General features: G+C 40.5%; 1 protein-coding gene across 1 annotated transcript in view; it reads right to left on the reverse strand.

Annotated features, from left to right (window-relative positions):
• LOC126088492 (laminin subunit alpha-1) overlaps positions 1-17,437 on the reverse strand; it is a 717,591-nt gene that overhangs the window by 235,461 nt on the left and 464,693 nt on the right. The window contains exons 13-15 of the mRNA XM_049906633.1: positions 13,339-13,522; positions 7,772-7,911; positions 7,246-7,479 (exon numbers count right to left, since the gene is read on the reverse strand). Coding sequence (XP_049762590.1) covers positions 7,246-7,479; positions 7,772-7,911; positions 13,339-13,522 — 558 coding nt within the window. The remainder of the gene's footprint in view (positions 1-7,245; positions 7,480-7,771; positions 7,912-13,338; positions 13,523-17,437) is intronic.

Genomic DNA, 17,437 nt, shown 5'->3' on the forward strand with positions numbered 1-17,437 from the left:
GGCAGAAAAGACCCTACATGGTTTAGCAAAAAACTTCCAAAAATGCTACAAAAGCAAAGGCTGTTGCATTCTAAGTTCAAAGGACAACATGCAAAAGTTAATAGAGATCCATGTGTCAAAAGAACTATGCACAAAGCGTAAAATAACAAGGGTATCATCAGCAGTGCCCCAGGAGAGTTTGATTGGACTACTATTATTTTCAATACATTAATGATCTGTCACACAGGGTTGGAAGCAATCTATGGTTGTTTGCTGATGAGGCTGTGATGTCAGAGATAAGTGGCTGTAGGATGATACAAGATGACTTAGACCAAATTTGTAGCTGGTTTGTCTCTAAATGAAGAAAAATGTAACTTAATGTGGATGAGCAGGAAAAATAAACCATTAATGTTCAGATACAGCATTAACAGTGTCCTGCTTGACACAGTAATGTTGTTAAAATATCTGGGCCTAATGTTGCAAAGCGATGTGAAATGGAATGACCATGTGAGGATTGTGGTAGGGGAGATGAATAGTCACCTTCAGTGTATTGGGAGAATTTTAGGAATGTGTGGTTCAACTGTAAAGGAGACCACATATGGTACACTAGTGCAACCTATTCTTGAGTGCTGCTCAAGTGTTTGGGCTATGCACTAGGTCACATTAAAAGCAGACTTTGAAGCAATTGAGAGGTGGGCTGCTAGATTTGTTACCAGTAGGATCTAACAATATGCAAGTATTACGGAAATGCTTTGGGAACTCAAATGGGAATCCCTGATGAGAAGGTGACATTCTTTTCATGCCGATCACCTGCCACCCTACCAAAAACCTCTTTCCTCATTACCTTAGCCAGCTTCATCCTGACCCACAACTTCTTCACTTTTGAAGGCCAGACATACCAACAATTAAAGGGAACAGCCATGGGTACCAGGATGGCCCCCTCGTACGCCAACCTATTTATGGGTCGCTTAGAGGAAGCCTTCTTGGTTACCCAGGCCTGGCAACCCAAAGTTTGGTACAGATTTATTGATAACATTTTCATGATCTGGACTCACAGTGAAGAAGAACTCCAGATTTTCCTCTCCAACCTCAACTCCTTTGGTTCCATCAGATTCACCTGGTACTACTCCAAATCCCATGCCACTTTCCTTGACGTTGACCTCCATCTGTCCAATGGCCAGCTTCACACGTCCGTCCACATCAAACCCACCAAAAAGCAACAGTACCTCCATTATGAAGGCTGCCACCCATTCCACATCAAACGGTCCCTTCCCTACAGCCTAGGTCTTCATGGCAAACGAATCTGCTCCAGTCCGGAATCCCTGAACCATTACTTCCTCAAATCCTGCCCTGAAATGAGATCCATCCTTCATGAAATCCTCCCCACTCCACCAAGAGTGTCTTTCCGCCGTCCACCTAACCTTCGTAACCTCTTAGTTCATCCCTATGAAATCCCCAAACCACATCCCCTACCCTCTGGCTCCTACCCTTGTAACCGCCCCCGGTGTATAACCTGTCCCATGCACCCTCCCACCACCACCTACTCCAGTCCTGTAACCCGGAAGGTGTACACAATCAAAGGCAGAGCCACGTGCGAAAGCACCCACGTGATTTACCAACTGACCTGCCTACACTGTGAAGCTTTCTATGTGGGAATGACCAGCAACAAACTGTCCATTCGCATGAATGGACACAGCCAGACAGTGTTTGTTGGTAATGAGGATCACCCTGTGGCTAAACATGCCTCGGTGCACGGCCAGCACATCTTGGCACAGTGTTACACCGTCCGGGTTATCTGGATACTTCCCGCTAACACCAATCTGTCAGAAGTCCTGAGATGGGAACTTGCCCTTCAGTATATCCACTCTTCTCGTTACCCGCCAGGCCTCAACCTCCGCTAATTTCAAGTTGCCGCCGCTGATACCTCACCTGTCATTCGACTACATCTTTGCCTTTGTAACTCCGCCTCGACTGACATCTCTGCCCAAACTCTTTGCCTTTACAAATGTCTGCTTGTGTCTGTGTATGTGCGGATGGATATGTGTGTGTATGCGAGTGTATACCTGTCCTCGTTTCCCCCTAAGTTAAGTCTTTCCGCTCCCGGGATTGGAATGACTCCTTACCCTCTCCCTTAAAACCCACATCCTTTCGTCTTTCCCTCTCCTTCCCTCTTTCCTGATGAAGCAACCATTGGTTGCGAAAGCTTGAATTTTGTGTGTATGTTTGTGTTTGTTTGTGTGACCATCAACCTGCCAGCGCTTTCGTTTGGTAAGTCACATCTTCTTTGTTTTTAGATATATTTTTCCCACGTGGAATGTTTCCCTCTATTATATTCATATCATTAATTTGAACCCAACAATCACGTTTGTTATTGTCACTGTTGCATTTCGAAATCTTTTCTGTCATCTTATTTTCTCTTTCTGTTTTTGCAAGTAGTTTCACTTTGTATTCCCCTTCTCCATTTTACCGTAATCTACCATACAATTTTATCCTACCTATATATACTCAATAATACGTAACCCACTTCCAAACCATAACCAAAAAATATTTTTTTCTGCTTTCAACAATACCGCTGCTATAAAATCCACCGTTTCCAGTTCACAAACAGTTCCTTTCACCCATTAAACAACCATTTCAGCTAGTTCTAATAACTTTCGCCTTATTTCCATTTCCTTTTTTCCCACATCACTGATCATTTTTAACCACTTCCCACAGATTTTAATGTCATTATTTCGTCGTCAGACAATTGTTAGCCTCATTTTCATAATCTGCCACCACAAAACCACTCCTTTTAATATATTTGCATGCAGTTTTTTCGAAATTTTCCCGAATTTCTCCACCCTTTAACGTGTTTTGGCAGCAACACAACCACCTAACCTTTGTGCACATCGTTGTTTACCAACCCAAGTTCACCACAGGATCAACATAGCTCAGCTTTTACCAACACTTTTTCGCCTCTTTTCACACCAGATCTCCAGTTGCTTTCTAGTTCACCTTTATCTCTCCTCATATATTTTTATTTTCAATTCCATTTCAGCTTCATGTCACACTTTCCACCTTCTAATACCATGTCACCCTCACAACATCCCCACAACGACCCCATTAAGTTTTATTTACATTCCCTCCGCAAACATGCCTTCGCCCTAGCCAGATTACACTCCCATATTTTATTTTCCCAGGCTTGTCTGACATTTGGCATTACCCCCAAAGGCCTTACACTTAAAAGTTATCATCTCTGGCTGTAACCCTTCTTTCCATCAGTCCCTATACCAGTTCCAAACTGAACAATCCATTGCCCTCACCTGCCTAATACTTCACCTACACATCAACTCAGCCAATGAACGCACCCGTCAACTCCTATCCTTAATAAAAGTCCCCAATCTTTCCTCTCCCACATCCACACCGGCTGTTCAGAGCATCCTCCTACAGGCCAACCGCAAATTAGAACAGCATGCCACCCTCCACCTCAAAAAACTATCCAATCTCTTGGTTTCCCACCTCCGGAAAGGCAACTCACTCACCCTTCACAACCTTTCCAGCAAACCTCAACCTCCTCTCATTGCACACAGACCCAGTCTCTCCCAACTACTCAATCTCCCACTTCCAGCTCCACTCCCCCCAAAACCTCCAAATTCCAATCAACACAATCTGGAACCACAACACCCTAATTAAGTAGTTAACCTCTCCTCCAAACCTCTCTCCCAATCCGAAACCTCTGTCCTATCCAAAGGCCTCACCTTCAGCCCCACTCCCAGATTCAACCAAACAGCCCTCGTCAAAGATTTACTGTCCTACACTCATACTCTCTGCTGGAAATATCACTTTGCCACGAAGAAAAATGATCCTAATCCTACTCCTAATGATCCAACTCCCCAAGACACTATCCAAATTGAACCCTATCTGGAACAGTTCCGTCCTCCATCACAGTGGGACCCACCACCTCTTCCTCAAAATCACCCTCTCCAAACCTTCCAGGAATTTCTGACTTCGAGCCTAGCCTGTCAATCCTTCTTAAAAAAACCTTAATCCTACTCCCAACGTCACCACTGCTGAAGCCCAGACTATCAGTGATCTGAAGGCTGACCAATCCATCGTCATTCTTCTGGCGGACAAGGGTTCCACGACCGTGGTACTTGATCGTCAGGAGTATGTGGCTGAGGGACTGCGTCAGCTTTCAGACAACACTACATACAAAGTTTGCCAAGGTAATCCCATTCCTGATGTCCAGGCAGAGCTTTAAGGAATCCTCAGAACCTTAGGCCCCCTACAAAACCTTTCACCTGACTCCATCAACCTCCTCACCCCACCGACACCCCGCACCCCTACCTTCTACCTTCTTCCTAAAATTCACACACCCAATCATCCTGGCCGCCCCATTGTAGCTGGTTACCAAGCCCTCACAGAACGTATCTCTGCCTACATAGATCAACACCTTCAACCCATTACATGCAGTCTCCCATCCTTCATCAAAGACACCAACCACTTTCTCGAACGCTTGGAATCCTTACCCAATCTGTTACCCCCGGAAACCATTCTTGTAACCATTTTTTTGATGCCACTTACTTATACACAAATATTCCGCATGTCCAGGGCCTCGCTGCGATGAAGCACTTCCTTTCACGCCGATCACCTGCCACCCTACCTAAAACCTCTTTCCTCATTACCTTAGCCAGCTTCATCCTGACCCACAACTTCTTCGCTTTTGAAGGCCACACATACCAACAATTAAAGGGAACAGCCATGGGTACCAGGATGGCCTCCTCGTATGCCAACCTATTTATGGATCACTAGAGGAAGCCTTCTTGGTTACCCAGGCCTGCCAACCCAAAGTTTGGTACAGATTTATTGATGACACCTTCATGATCTGGACTCACAGTGAAGAAGAACTCCAGAATTTCCTCTCCAACCTCAACTCCTTTGGTTCCATCAGATTCACCTGGTACTACTCCAAATCCCATGCCACTTTCCTTGACATTGACCTCCATCTGTCCAATGGCCAGCTTCACACGTCCGTCCACATCAAACCCACCAACAAGCAACAGTACCTGCATTATGACAGCTGCCACCCATTCCACATCAAACGGTCCCTTCCCTACAGCCTAGGTCTTAGTGGCAAACGAATCTGCTCCAGTCCGGAATCCCTGAACCATTACACCAACAACCTGAAAACAGCTTTCGCATCCCGCAACTACCCTCCCGACCTGGTACAGAAGCAAATAACCAGAGCCACTTCCTCATCCCCTCAAACCCAAAACCTCCCACAGAAGAACCCCAAAAGTGCCACACTTGTGACAGGATACTTTCCAGGACTGGATCAGACTCTGGATGTGGCTCTCCAGCAGGGATACGACTTTCTCAAATCCTGCCCTGAAATGAGATCCATCCTTCATGAAATCCTCCCCACTCCACCAAGAGTGTCTTTCCGCCGTCCACCTAACCTTCGTAACCTCTTAGTTCATCCCTATGAAATCCCCAAACCACATCCCCTACCCTCTGGCTCCTACCCTTGTAACCGCCCCCGGTGTAAAACCTGTCCCATGCACCCTCCCACCACCACCTACTCCAGTCCTGTAACCCGGAGGGTGTACACAATCAAAGGCAGAGCCACGTGTGAAAGCACCCACGTGATTTACCAACTGACCTGCCTACACTGTGAAGCTTTCTATGTGGGAATGACCAGCCACAAACTGTCCATTCGCATGAATGGACACAGGCAGACAGTGTTTGTTGGTAATGAGGATCACCCTGTGGCTAAACATGCCTTGGTGCACGGCCAGCACATCTTGACACAGTGTTACACCGTCCGGGTTATCTGGATACTTCCCACTAACACCAACCTGTCAGAACTCCGGAGATGGGAACTTGCCCTTCAGTATATCCACTCTTCTCGTTACCTGCCAGGCCTCAACCTCCACTAATTTCAAATTGCCGCCACTCATACCTCACCTGTCATTCGACAACATCTTTGCCTTTGTACTTCCGCCTCGACTGACATCTCTGCCCAAACTCTTTGCCTTTACAAATGTCTGCTTGTGTCTGTGTATATGCGGATGGATGTGTGTGTGTGTGTGCGAGTGTATACCTTTCCTTTTTTCCCCCTAAGGTAAGTCTTTCCGCTCCCGGGATTGGAATGACTCCTTACCCTCTCCCTTAAAACCCAAATCCTTTCGTCTTGCCCTCTCCTTCCGTCTTTCCTGATGTGGCAACCGTTGGTTGCGAAAGCTTGAATTTTGTGTGTATGTTTGTGTTTGTTTGTATGTCTATCGACCTGCCAGCGCTTTTGTTTGGTAAGTCTCATCATCTTTCTTTTTAGATATAGTTTTCCCACGTGGAATGTTTCCCTCTATTTTTTATATAAAAACGAAAGGATGTGGGTTTTAAGGGAGACGGTAAGGAGTCATTCCAATCCCGGGAGTGGAAAGACTTATCTTAGGGGGGAAAAAGGGACAGGTATACACTCGCACACACACACACACATATCCATCCGCACATATAGAGACACAGGCAGACAGAAGGACCACATATTGCCCCCTCGCTCATTTTTATCTATATTATTAACAATCACTACACACAACACTGCTCATAGATCAACACTATATTCACAATGACCACTTATTGCTATAGTGCACCACATTGTTACATAACTAAAATTGGAAACAAGCATCAACATTCCAGATTGACAAAAAGTCAGCCAAATTCCACTGATGACATATGGGCCAAGATAAAGTGTGTGACCAATAGTTCACAACTGCCATGTAGCCTTCAATTACTGCAACAGGCCCTGTGGAAGCTCTTGATTTTGCTCATAAAATTATAAAACAAGATCACCAACTCCCCCTGCAGCATAATGCCATAAAATTTTCTATGCCTATCCAGGAATGTCCTTTGCTGAAATACAATTTTCTGCTTCTCATTTTATATGTCCTGTGTTTTCAAGTTCCCTTTCCAAATATTAATTAAATGTCTAGCGCACACCAATGCCCAGAACAAATATTTTTTTGCTGGTAAATTATATAATGATCATTTTATCAATAGTAAGGTAATGCAGCTCAATCATCGTTCTCAGAGTTACAAAGCATAAAATTAATAAGGCAACTTTTCCTAAGTTGTTATTCTTGGTTACCAAGGAACATTGTGTAACATTTTTTACTGTTTAACATCTGCCAGAAAACAATCATCACAATATTTAAGGACAATAATATAATTTCTCTTACTACAAATTTACACACTGAAATAAAACTATTGATAAACATGAAGTTAACTTACTTTACAGGGACACTGTCCTGATTCATCGCACAGACACTGCCCAGTCTTTGTGTCACATTTATCCTGTTGTGTTCCAGGCAGATGACAGTCACACAGTCTACACACTGGGTAACCATAGTAGCCAACAGCACACGACGAACATCTGTCACCGTGAAAACCTCTACGACACATGCAACGGCCACTTGTACTGTCACATCTCTGCTGTAAAGAGCCAGCAACATCACAGTTGCATGCCTGTTAAGAAATCAAATGTTATGTTTATCTTTCTGGTATATCACAGAGATAAAGGCAATAAATATGGCTAAATCTTTGTAAGTATAGTCTTTTAAAACACTTTACTTCTAAATATATTTTCACAAAGTAAATAGTAATGTTTGTCTTTGCAAATCCTTTGGATCTGTTAGATTTATCATTGCCATCAGTTTGCAGGATAAATCTACTCTCATTTAACACAAAGGATAAATACACAAAATAATCCATCACCTAAAATACAGGTAACTTCATTATATCTCAAGAAAATGTATACCTTACAGCCTCTTCCCAATACGAAACCCCAAGCATTTGGCTGACAGCGCTCACACAAGTTTCCTTCAGTGAAAGGTGGGCAAACACATCGACCAGTATCTGGATCACAAATATGCCCAACATTGCTGCAAGATTCACATCCTGTAATATGCAAGGTAATCTCTTACACAAAATCAGTATTTTGCGTGTTTAAACATGCACACACAAATAACTATAAAAACTTCTACACATTGTGTTGATAGCCTGAGTGCTAGACAAATGATGGTTAAGGTCATGCATCTCTGATAGTGGTGATTCGTCCTGTGAGCAATGAAGCAATGAATCCTCACAAAATATTCATGTCTGAGAAATTTTTAATGTGCATAAGGATGCCAAATTTAAAATTGCCCTTTCTCATGTGTGTGTGTGTGTGTGTGTGTGTGTGTGTGTGTTTATTTCTTACAAGTTTGGCACAACCTGTAGGAAAATCCATTTCTGTGGCCCAAATACCACATTCCAGCCTGGCAAAGGGCAGAGAATATAGTGGGGATATGACGTTCCTCCTATCCTGAGCACTGAAGCAATACTCTGGTGTGTGCTTACCAGAGCCTCTGCTTCCCCTCCTGCTGCTGAACCTCATCAATGCACAGTTCCTATTCCTCCCCAACTGTTTAGTCAACACGACACATAGATAGCAGATTTAGAAACTACTTCATATCTGCACTTTTCCATGACTTAATAACGTCTGTTACGTCACTGTTTCCTGTGAGCAATTATATTTCTCTCCCTGAAACACGAACAAGAGTCTAGTATGGAGTTAAGTAACCAGTGCTGCAACCATATTTTATTGTTTGTCACGTGAGAGCATTCAATACGCAGTTGCTAGTTCAGAGATGTGAGTTCTCCGATGTGCAGTGTCTACAGTGTGAAGTCAAAATGTGTGATAATTCAGTGCAGAGGCTACGAAAAACTAACTTCTGCTCCGAGTTACTTGAAGCTAAGCTCTGTATTGAGCAGCTAGGAAGACAGACACTGAAAGCAACTGGGTTAACAATGATGCTGTTTGTAGTGGATTTGCCGTTGTTGATGTGGGCGTCTTATCTTCTCTGATAAAGGAAGTGGCACAATGGAAATAACTGAACAACAAAGAAGCAGGAAGGGTTTAGCATCAAAATTAGTTGTTACGTGTAGATCCTGCAATAAATCTACCTCAAAAATGAGTTCGAACATTGTACATAATTCATATGATGTGAATTTGAAGTTAGTGTATGCAATGCATGCAATAGGAAAAGGAAAAAAGGCTGCTCAAATATTTTGTGGTTTGATGGACCTTCCTCCTCCTCCCAGTAGGTTCAGCAAGTACATAAAAATACTTTTAGGTGCCTTGACAGCTGTGTCTAAAGCATCTATGAAATGTGCAGTAGAAGAAACTGTAAATATTAATGGAACCAGGGACATTACTGTTGCACTTGACAGGATACAGCAACATCGAGGACATCGTTCGTTGAATGGTGTTGTAAGTGCTACTTCTCTGGAGAATGGAAAAGTTGTTGGTGTTGAGTGCTTATCTAAGTACTGCTACACGTGCCATGGTAACACTGAAGGACATATTGAACATCAGTGTTCTAAGAATTATGATGGTTACAGTAGAGGTATGGAGTGTGATGGAGCTCTACAAATATTTCAGAGGTCGGTGCCCTTTTATAACGTTAGATGTACGAAGTACCTATGCGATGGGACTCTAAAGCTTTCAATAAAATTAATGAGTTCAGTGTTTATAGTGGAGTGTTGTGGACATGTGCAAAAGAGGATGGGAGCTAGATTCAGGAGGCTACAAAGAGAAATGAAAGGAAAGTTGCTATCTGACGGAAAATCTGTGTCTGGCCGAGGCAGATTGACAGAAACTGAAATAGACCTTAAGAGAGTTATTATGGACTGGCCATTAGATGAACTGCACCTCTGAATGATGTTGCAGCCTGTATGGGCCATCTACTTTCATAAGTTGTCCACAGATGACCACCCTGTTCACGGACTTCGTCCTAAAGAAGCAGATTCTTGGGGTGAATGTAGCTCCATCTTCTGGTGGAGTATGGGACTACAGCTGCTGTGATTCATGGTGTGCTTACCAAAAAGCAAAAGAAAGTGGTCAAAGATACCATCATAAGCGTTCTCTTCCTGAGCCAGTTACAAACAAAATAAAACCAATTTTTTAAGACCTGAGTGACCCTGTTTTGCTTAGTAAATGTCTTCATGGGCGCACTCAGAATACAAATGAAAGTTTCAACCATTGCATATGGGAGAGATTACCCAAGAATGTTTTTGTAGGACTAAATACATTAAAAGTTGGTGTACTCGAAGTGGTGATATGTTTCAATGATGGGAGTATTAGGAAGGTTGGAAGTCCGGAGAAATTTAGGCATAAAATGTGGCTCTAATATGGAAAATAATTGCTTATTTGTGACAGACAACGGACGCATGAAGCTGAAAGATTTGCTCTTCAAGTTACCAAAGAAGCAAGAAGTGCTAAAAGGAATGCCAAGACGAAAAAATGCTACAGGATGAAAACTATGCTTCAGGAATGTTCTGAGGAACAGTTTAATTGGACTCATATCTTCATTCGCAATTTCCCGCAGGTTGTATTTTGCAGAATTCAGGTACAAATATTTCCTAAAGTTTATAAATCATTGCTCTAATTTTTTTATGTAACTTGCAACAGTCCATACTTATGCAGTAGATCTAAGCTTTATTGCAGAATCAACTAAATTATAGAGAAAATAACATTTTTATTAGGAAAAAAATTACAAAAATTAAAATGTATGTGATATTTTTTATCCCTGTAATATACATAGTAGGTGGAATTAAATAGGTCTAGTACATCAGCCACCATGTCATACATATTTGGTAAAAATTTCGTCTCCTTCAAATGCATAACACTGAGAATGGTACCTCAATTTGAGGAAGCATTTTGGACAAAAAATTGCATAAATTTCTTTGTAATTTTTTTAACAATTGTAAGCAGGTTCAAAAATATTCAAAATATTTCTAATTTGTTTAGAAAGTGTGCTGCACTACCTGATATCAACAAAAAGTCTGTAAAACATGTACATTATAAACAGTGCCTGAAAGAAATAGGTGTTGATTTTTACATAATCTTGAGCCAGAAAAGTACTCTGTATCCTTAAATAATGACTATAGGAATATACAACTACTGCCTATGTATCACACCCCTACAGATCGTAAGGACGAGATTAGATTAATTACAGCGCACACAGAGGCACTGATACAATCATCTTTCCCTTGCTCCATTTGTGAATTGAACTCAAAGAAATGCTACAATCAGAACTACCCTCGGCCCTGAATTTCACGGAGGTCTGTGGAGTACAGATGCAAAGTCCTGATTCTAGAAATTTGGATAATTTGTAGTATAAGTGGTCAATGAGACCTGTTTTTAATTTACTTCTAAACTAATAGGGATTCCCAGTGCTTTACTTTATATTAGCTGGAAAATTGTTAAATTTCATTCCTAACTCTACTCTGAACCCTAGATATGGATACAAAGTCTTCATGAAAATTACTTTTGTCTTCTGTACTGTGATCATCTAAATCACAGCTCAGCTGGAACTGATCTTTATTATAAACAACAAAAAACATTAATGAGTATATTTATTGGGAAGTGAGTGTAAGATTTCAAGGTATTTGAAAAAGTTTCTGTAAGATGTCTGGTTGTCTACTTTACATAATATTGTTACAGTCCAGTCTGGCTTCATTTACTTTAGGTGCACTACCCCAAAAGAGAGGTCCATGTTGAACTGAGCTTCTTAATTAGTTTATCTAGGTGCACTTAATTTTAACTTGTTATTCATCTGGATTCCAAGCAATTTTACACACAGTTTTTAATATAGCGTATGCCCAATGAGTCTACTTCTGGAGCTAACACTTATCAATGCTTGTTTACAATTCCCATAATCTGAGTGTGAAATTACAAGCTGTTAGATGTGAACCTCTTGTAGGTCTGGTCAGCTGTCATCTGGGCTGTGCCTGCTAAGGTTGATTTTGGCCTTTTATTGGTGTGCTTGTAAATTAAGAAAACATTACAGTTTTTGGATGCCCATTTAAGTCGTACTGATCCTTGTAACACTCTATATGTTATGTTCCCTCATTCTGAGCTTGGTGTCATGCATGTGACACCAATAGGATCATCTCCTTTCTATTATGATGGTAAGACTCCACCCATGCAAGCGGGTTGCCATTAATGGCACAACACTTATTGTTAGAATAATTTCTATTTTAAATGCCTCTGTCTATCTGTTATCAAACACCCTTGTGAATTGATACTTTATAAATAATTTTTTCTGAAAAGTGAAGATTTTTATCCTTTTGCAACCCAGGTCTCTTTAAACGTATTTTTCAAGCAGTAGGTCCCAAATGCATGTGTAATATTTGCCAGTTACTGTTTTACCATTTGCAATACTGTGAATAAGAAAAATTCCTTTAACATTTCAGAAAATGCTGACTGTAATATTTCTGGCAGATGAAATAAAATTCACTTGTTTTGGTATGGGGCCGCAGCTTTCACACATTGCTACGACTGCCGTTACATTTATAATGGGAAGTGGTGGACCCACATTTCATCCACATTAACAACTGAGATCAAACAACTCGTTGGATTCTTTCTTAAAAGGTCCGAACATAGATGATACTTTTTTTGCGATTGTTTTTGGTCAGCATTCAAAAAATGTGGCATCTACCTTGTAAAATGTTTTCTCATAAGAATTCTCCATGGAAAATGTCCATACCCCTTTTCCTTATGTGCTTATGGACTCAGGCATTTCACATCTGTATGAATTTTCATTAGGGGATAAGTCAATCAAAACAATTGTACCACAGCAGAGTATTCCTCGTTATCAATCTGAATGAACGAATCCAACATGACTATTGGAAAAACCTTATAAAAAGATCTATTCTGCAGATAGAGCTAACACTTTACTTACAGTATTATGCAAAAAAATCATAAATATCAGAAAATTTCCTGTATTACACCTATAAATTTTCTGTTGCACTCATGCAGCCAATTATGTAAAGGAAAGCTGCTGCAATTTTTTTTCATTAACCATATTACAGTCATCATTCACAATTTAAAAAAAGGACAATATATAATGATTTGGCTTTATTTATAATTTTCTAATCCTGTAGCATTTTATCAGCATAGAAGAGGATCTTAAGCCTCTTCATTTACTAGCTAGATCCAGTGTACTGCATTTCACTCCAGTACAATAAAAGTTCACTAGTGTTTATAAGCTAAGAAATATTAAGTTATAAATTCTACCTAGGAGTAATTTATTCAAATGAAGACTTCACTGTAATAAGTTTATCATTCTTGTGAAAGGTGAAATGGTTACAAAGTAATAACTTTACCATAACATTGTCATAAATTCTAAAATAGAGAGATTCTGGAAAGAATGACAGGTATGGCATACATGAAATTTCAGGGTAATAAAAGAAAGGGAGCAGAGATTTAATTATAAGTGAAAAATTTGACAGATGCCCAATAGAGTGCTAATAAATAAATCATTTAAAAGGTGAACTTACTTGAACAGCCAGAAACAGAAAAGCCATAATAATGTGGAAGGCAAGTATCACAAATCCTCCCTCCGATTCCAGATTTACAATGGCACTGACCAGTAACTTGATCACAGGAAGTGTTAATAGAACCGATACGATCACAGCCACAAGGTTCGCAAGGGGTCGTTGCTGAAAGTCCCCAATAACCATCCTATAAGGCCAAAAAAACATTAGACAATCTTCATAAATTATCAAGAATTGAAACACAATCCATAAATAAATTAACACAGTTCTTTTTATGGCATAGTCCATATCAATTTAGGCAGGTTAGGAAAAAAATCTTACCTACAAAGTCTCAGATGTTATTGAATTAAGTGTATGTTAAAATGAAGGACTAAGTAAATTTTTTTTTGTTTCTTCCCAAAAAAATTCTGCTCCAAGATACAGCTCTCCAAAGATGACACTGTGCATACCATTTTGAAGATGCGAATTTTGGAAAAAAATTTTAAAATGCTGTATCTCTGGAACAGTTTTAGATAATTTTGTTGGTATTTTTTTTATTTGAGAGATAATTGCTTTATGATTACAAAGAAATCCTCCTTTTGGACTTACACTTACCTGCCTAAGTTCTTTCACTATAGCATTCTGAACCTTTTTTATAATTTACGGATTTTTTTTTTTTTTTTTTTTTAAATGCCAATCCTTAAAATTATGATTTTTTTCCGTTGGTTAGTACCATATAGGTCTACATTCCCTGAAAAGGCGAGCTTCCACTTTTAGCTTGAACAGGTTTTATAAGCAATTGAAATTTTTGCCATTCATAAAACCTGTTTTATTACCACTTTATCACATAACAGGCTCATAAAAATCAAAACCTAGCCTTATTTAACATAATTTTAATTTTGAAAGATGAGTAAGACACTCATTTTTCAAGCATTTTAAATGGTTCCAAAACGCATGCGAAAGGTCTGAAGACTTAAAGTTTCAATTTATACAACTTCTGTGCACTCTGTTTTGTACTGAAATTATCCAGTCAATTAACTAAAAATGTGCTCCACTGGTTCAGTATCTTCCTTTGATATAGAGTGATATCTTCCTGTTGAACCAATGTGAGGAACAATATTCAAAACATTGTGAATGGGAAGTGAGCACTGATGGCATTGTTGTGTCCTTCAGCTGGAAAACTATATCCAGCAGCTGCTCCACGTGGTAGCACAAAGTTCACTACAATTTAATTTAACTTATAACTGGTGTCTATAATTTCTGCAGTTCTCTAGTCACAGTCCTACACATGTGCCAGAAACATCCATCTTCTCAGGTTGTGAATCTGAATATTATCCTACTGTTTCTGAGGTGCTGGTCGAACGAATGAAATTTCTTCTTTCTTGCTCTTTAAAGTGCATGCAATATGGGTTCGCCCATCACTTTGAGTCCAAAAATGTGTCTTCTGAGTTCCTTTCAATGGAGTAGTTTTTTGGACCATTCTTCTTTTTTCTGCTCACAGAATTCTTCAGTTTCCTCTTTGGACAAAAAAATGAGGGCTGTGGATATGTAAGATTTCACGACTCTTGTAAAATCCTCAGCATTCCGAATCTCAGCTGTATTTAGTCTGGAAGGATTATGTTTTGTAGCATGGTGCTTCAGCAGGCCTCCTACACCATCACAAGGCCCCTTCCTGTGACCAGTAGCACTGTATACCCAGTCAGTTGGCACAAGCGACTTACTCAATTTCAAACAGTTGATAATGATTTTTAAAATGACTAGGAGCACCATCAGAAATAATGCTGGACTTCTTCGCCCCCATTTGCAGTCGAAGAATTTTGTGCATTGCCAGCAAAACATGTGAGTCACATTCTGTGTCATCGCTTATAACTGCAACATTTGTGGTATTGTTATGAAAATACGCCACTCCTATAAAAATTGAAACCTGGTAATTACTCCAATGACACACTTGTACTTCTTGTGGGAGAATTACAGACCTGTTCTCAGCAAAATCACAGTGAAGCACTAAACGTACTTCTTCAGCCTGTACACACTCTTTCACTTCTGCAATGGTTTGTTGCTGGAAATTCTTCAGGCGCTGGTGTGTTGCTGCTTTCACTGATCATTTACCAAGTTCATCAATGAAACTGTCAAATGCAACAGTTTTCTTAATTAGTTTACTTTTCTCCCATGTCACGTATGTAATTTCTGCAGAGTTATCTGCAGGCCAAGTGTCTGTAAAGACAATCCTCCCTTTCCAGGGCAGTCACCAAATTCTTGAAACAAACAAGTCTCTCACTTTACGTCACAGACTACCAATGACTACACACACCCGACCAAGTTGTCATATGTCATGTGCTCCATTAAGTTCTTCAAAGTTACCACACAAAGTTCAAAATTTGTGAAGTACACACATAAACAGACATCTCTAGGTGGGTGTAGAAATACCCACTTAGGTCATAGTGCATAAAATTATGATCTTCCAATATGTGAAGTTGTATAGTTGCTCTTATAAATTGCAAAAGTTTCTTTAATACTGACAGTCATGTACCTCTTCGTTTTCACAACTTTTTGACCTTCAACTTTTATAGTGACTTTTTTGTTAGCACTCTGGCGAGAACAGTCCCGTTTACCTTCCAGGCAAAATGACTGCACTATTTGAACTTGAGCTGCCTCTATAGGATGACTTTTACAGACCTCACATTTCTTGATTTGTCTAACACAGGGCTTCCCAACCTTTTGAGCTGCCGGACCCCTAGTCAGTCAGGAGCACAGTAACTTTAAATTTCAGAGCGAAACCCATGGGAACTGAAAGCTTCTTAATGGAAGTGCCATGTTCCCAATTACCCCCCCCCCCCCTCCCGAAGTATCAATAGTCTTTGGTTTAGAGATGAATGAAAACAACTTGAAATTAACGATCCAATTTGAATTCCCACTTTATCCAGCACTTACTAGTGGATTTACTCCCTTTGTTCAACACACTATAGCCTTATTAAAATTACTTGGTAATTGCAACTTTACGCGATGGAGCTGGCTTCCTCCAAGAGCAATCAAAGTCAAGTCCAAACTGTTCGCTGTTGACAAGCTGCCGCTAATAGTCTGTTCACTTCCACTATTTGGCTACTGTTGTGTAAGGAGCATGCATATTTCGTAACAGTCGTGTGTGTGTGGTTTTTCGTGAAACCCGAAGAAAAATGTTCAAATGTATGTAAAGTCTTCCTTTGGTCATCCTCCCACCTCATTTATTTCAACTGGAAACTTCCCTTGTTGTGAGGGCGAAGGAGAAACTGCACCCTTCTTCAATGATCCTGACTTCAGCCACCGATCCATGTTAGAAGTAATAAACTGGTCAAAAATCGACTTAAGAAATACATAGTGGACAGACAAAGCAAGTTTAACATTTAATGATGCCTCGGGCCGCATACGTGCCAGCAAGCCCTGTGATTTGGTCAACAAAGCTCGCTCCGCTCATGCATAGAAGGTTTCAGAGCATTTAGAGCCTAGAGCCGTGAGCCGGCGCACAAACGACCGCCGTATTGTTGCGAAACGGTCGATCAGAGAAGCCTCATTCTCCGGCACTAAACTGTGTATGCGTTCTCACTTAGGAACTGCAGAGGCTGCTTGGGAATACGACCTGAAGTAAAAGTACACGTTTTTCACACGAAAAAAAAAAGGTTATGAATTTGATTTTCACATTTTTATTCAATAATTTTACTCATTATTTTACACGATTTGGTGAAAGGTAGCCGCGGACCCCCTAGAAAGAGCCAGCGGACCCCTAAGGGGGCCCGGACCACAGGTTGGGAAGTCCTGGTCTAACATGTACTTTGATACTGATGGGACGTGGTTCAAAATAGTTTTCTTCAAAAATGTCTCTGGAATAAGAGTTAAAACTTGTATCTTTTCACTGATGCACAATATTCAACAGCTGAATTGATATTTGCGAAAAATTCCTGGCAGGAGGTGCAAGAGTGCTTTGGTTCATTTTCTTCTGAAGATGGAATTTCTACTTTGAAGGGTGTGGTCAGTTTTGCTGTAGTGTATTCATCCATAGCTTTAGGCATTTCTCTGCAGTTTCTTGATGCATAGAGCTTACGACTCGACTTCACTGACCACGGTCTCTTAACAGGACTAATAGCTACCT

The sequence above is a fragment of the Schistocerca cancellata genome, chromosome 6 (assembly GCF_023864275.1).
Source record: "Schistocerca cancellata isolate TAMUIC-IGC-003103 chromosome 6, iqSchCanc2.1, whole genome shotgun sequence".
NCBI classification, from domain to species: domain Eukaryota; kingdom Metazoa; phylum Arthropoda; class Insecta; order Orthoptera; family Acrididae; genus Schistocerca; species Schistocerca cancellata.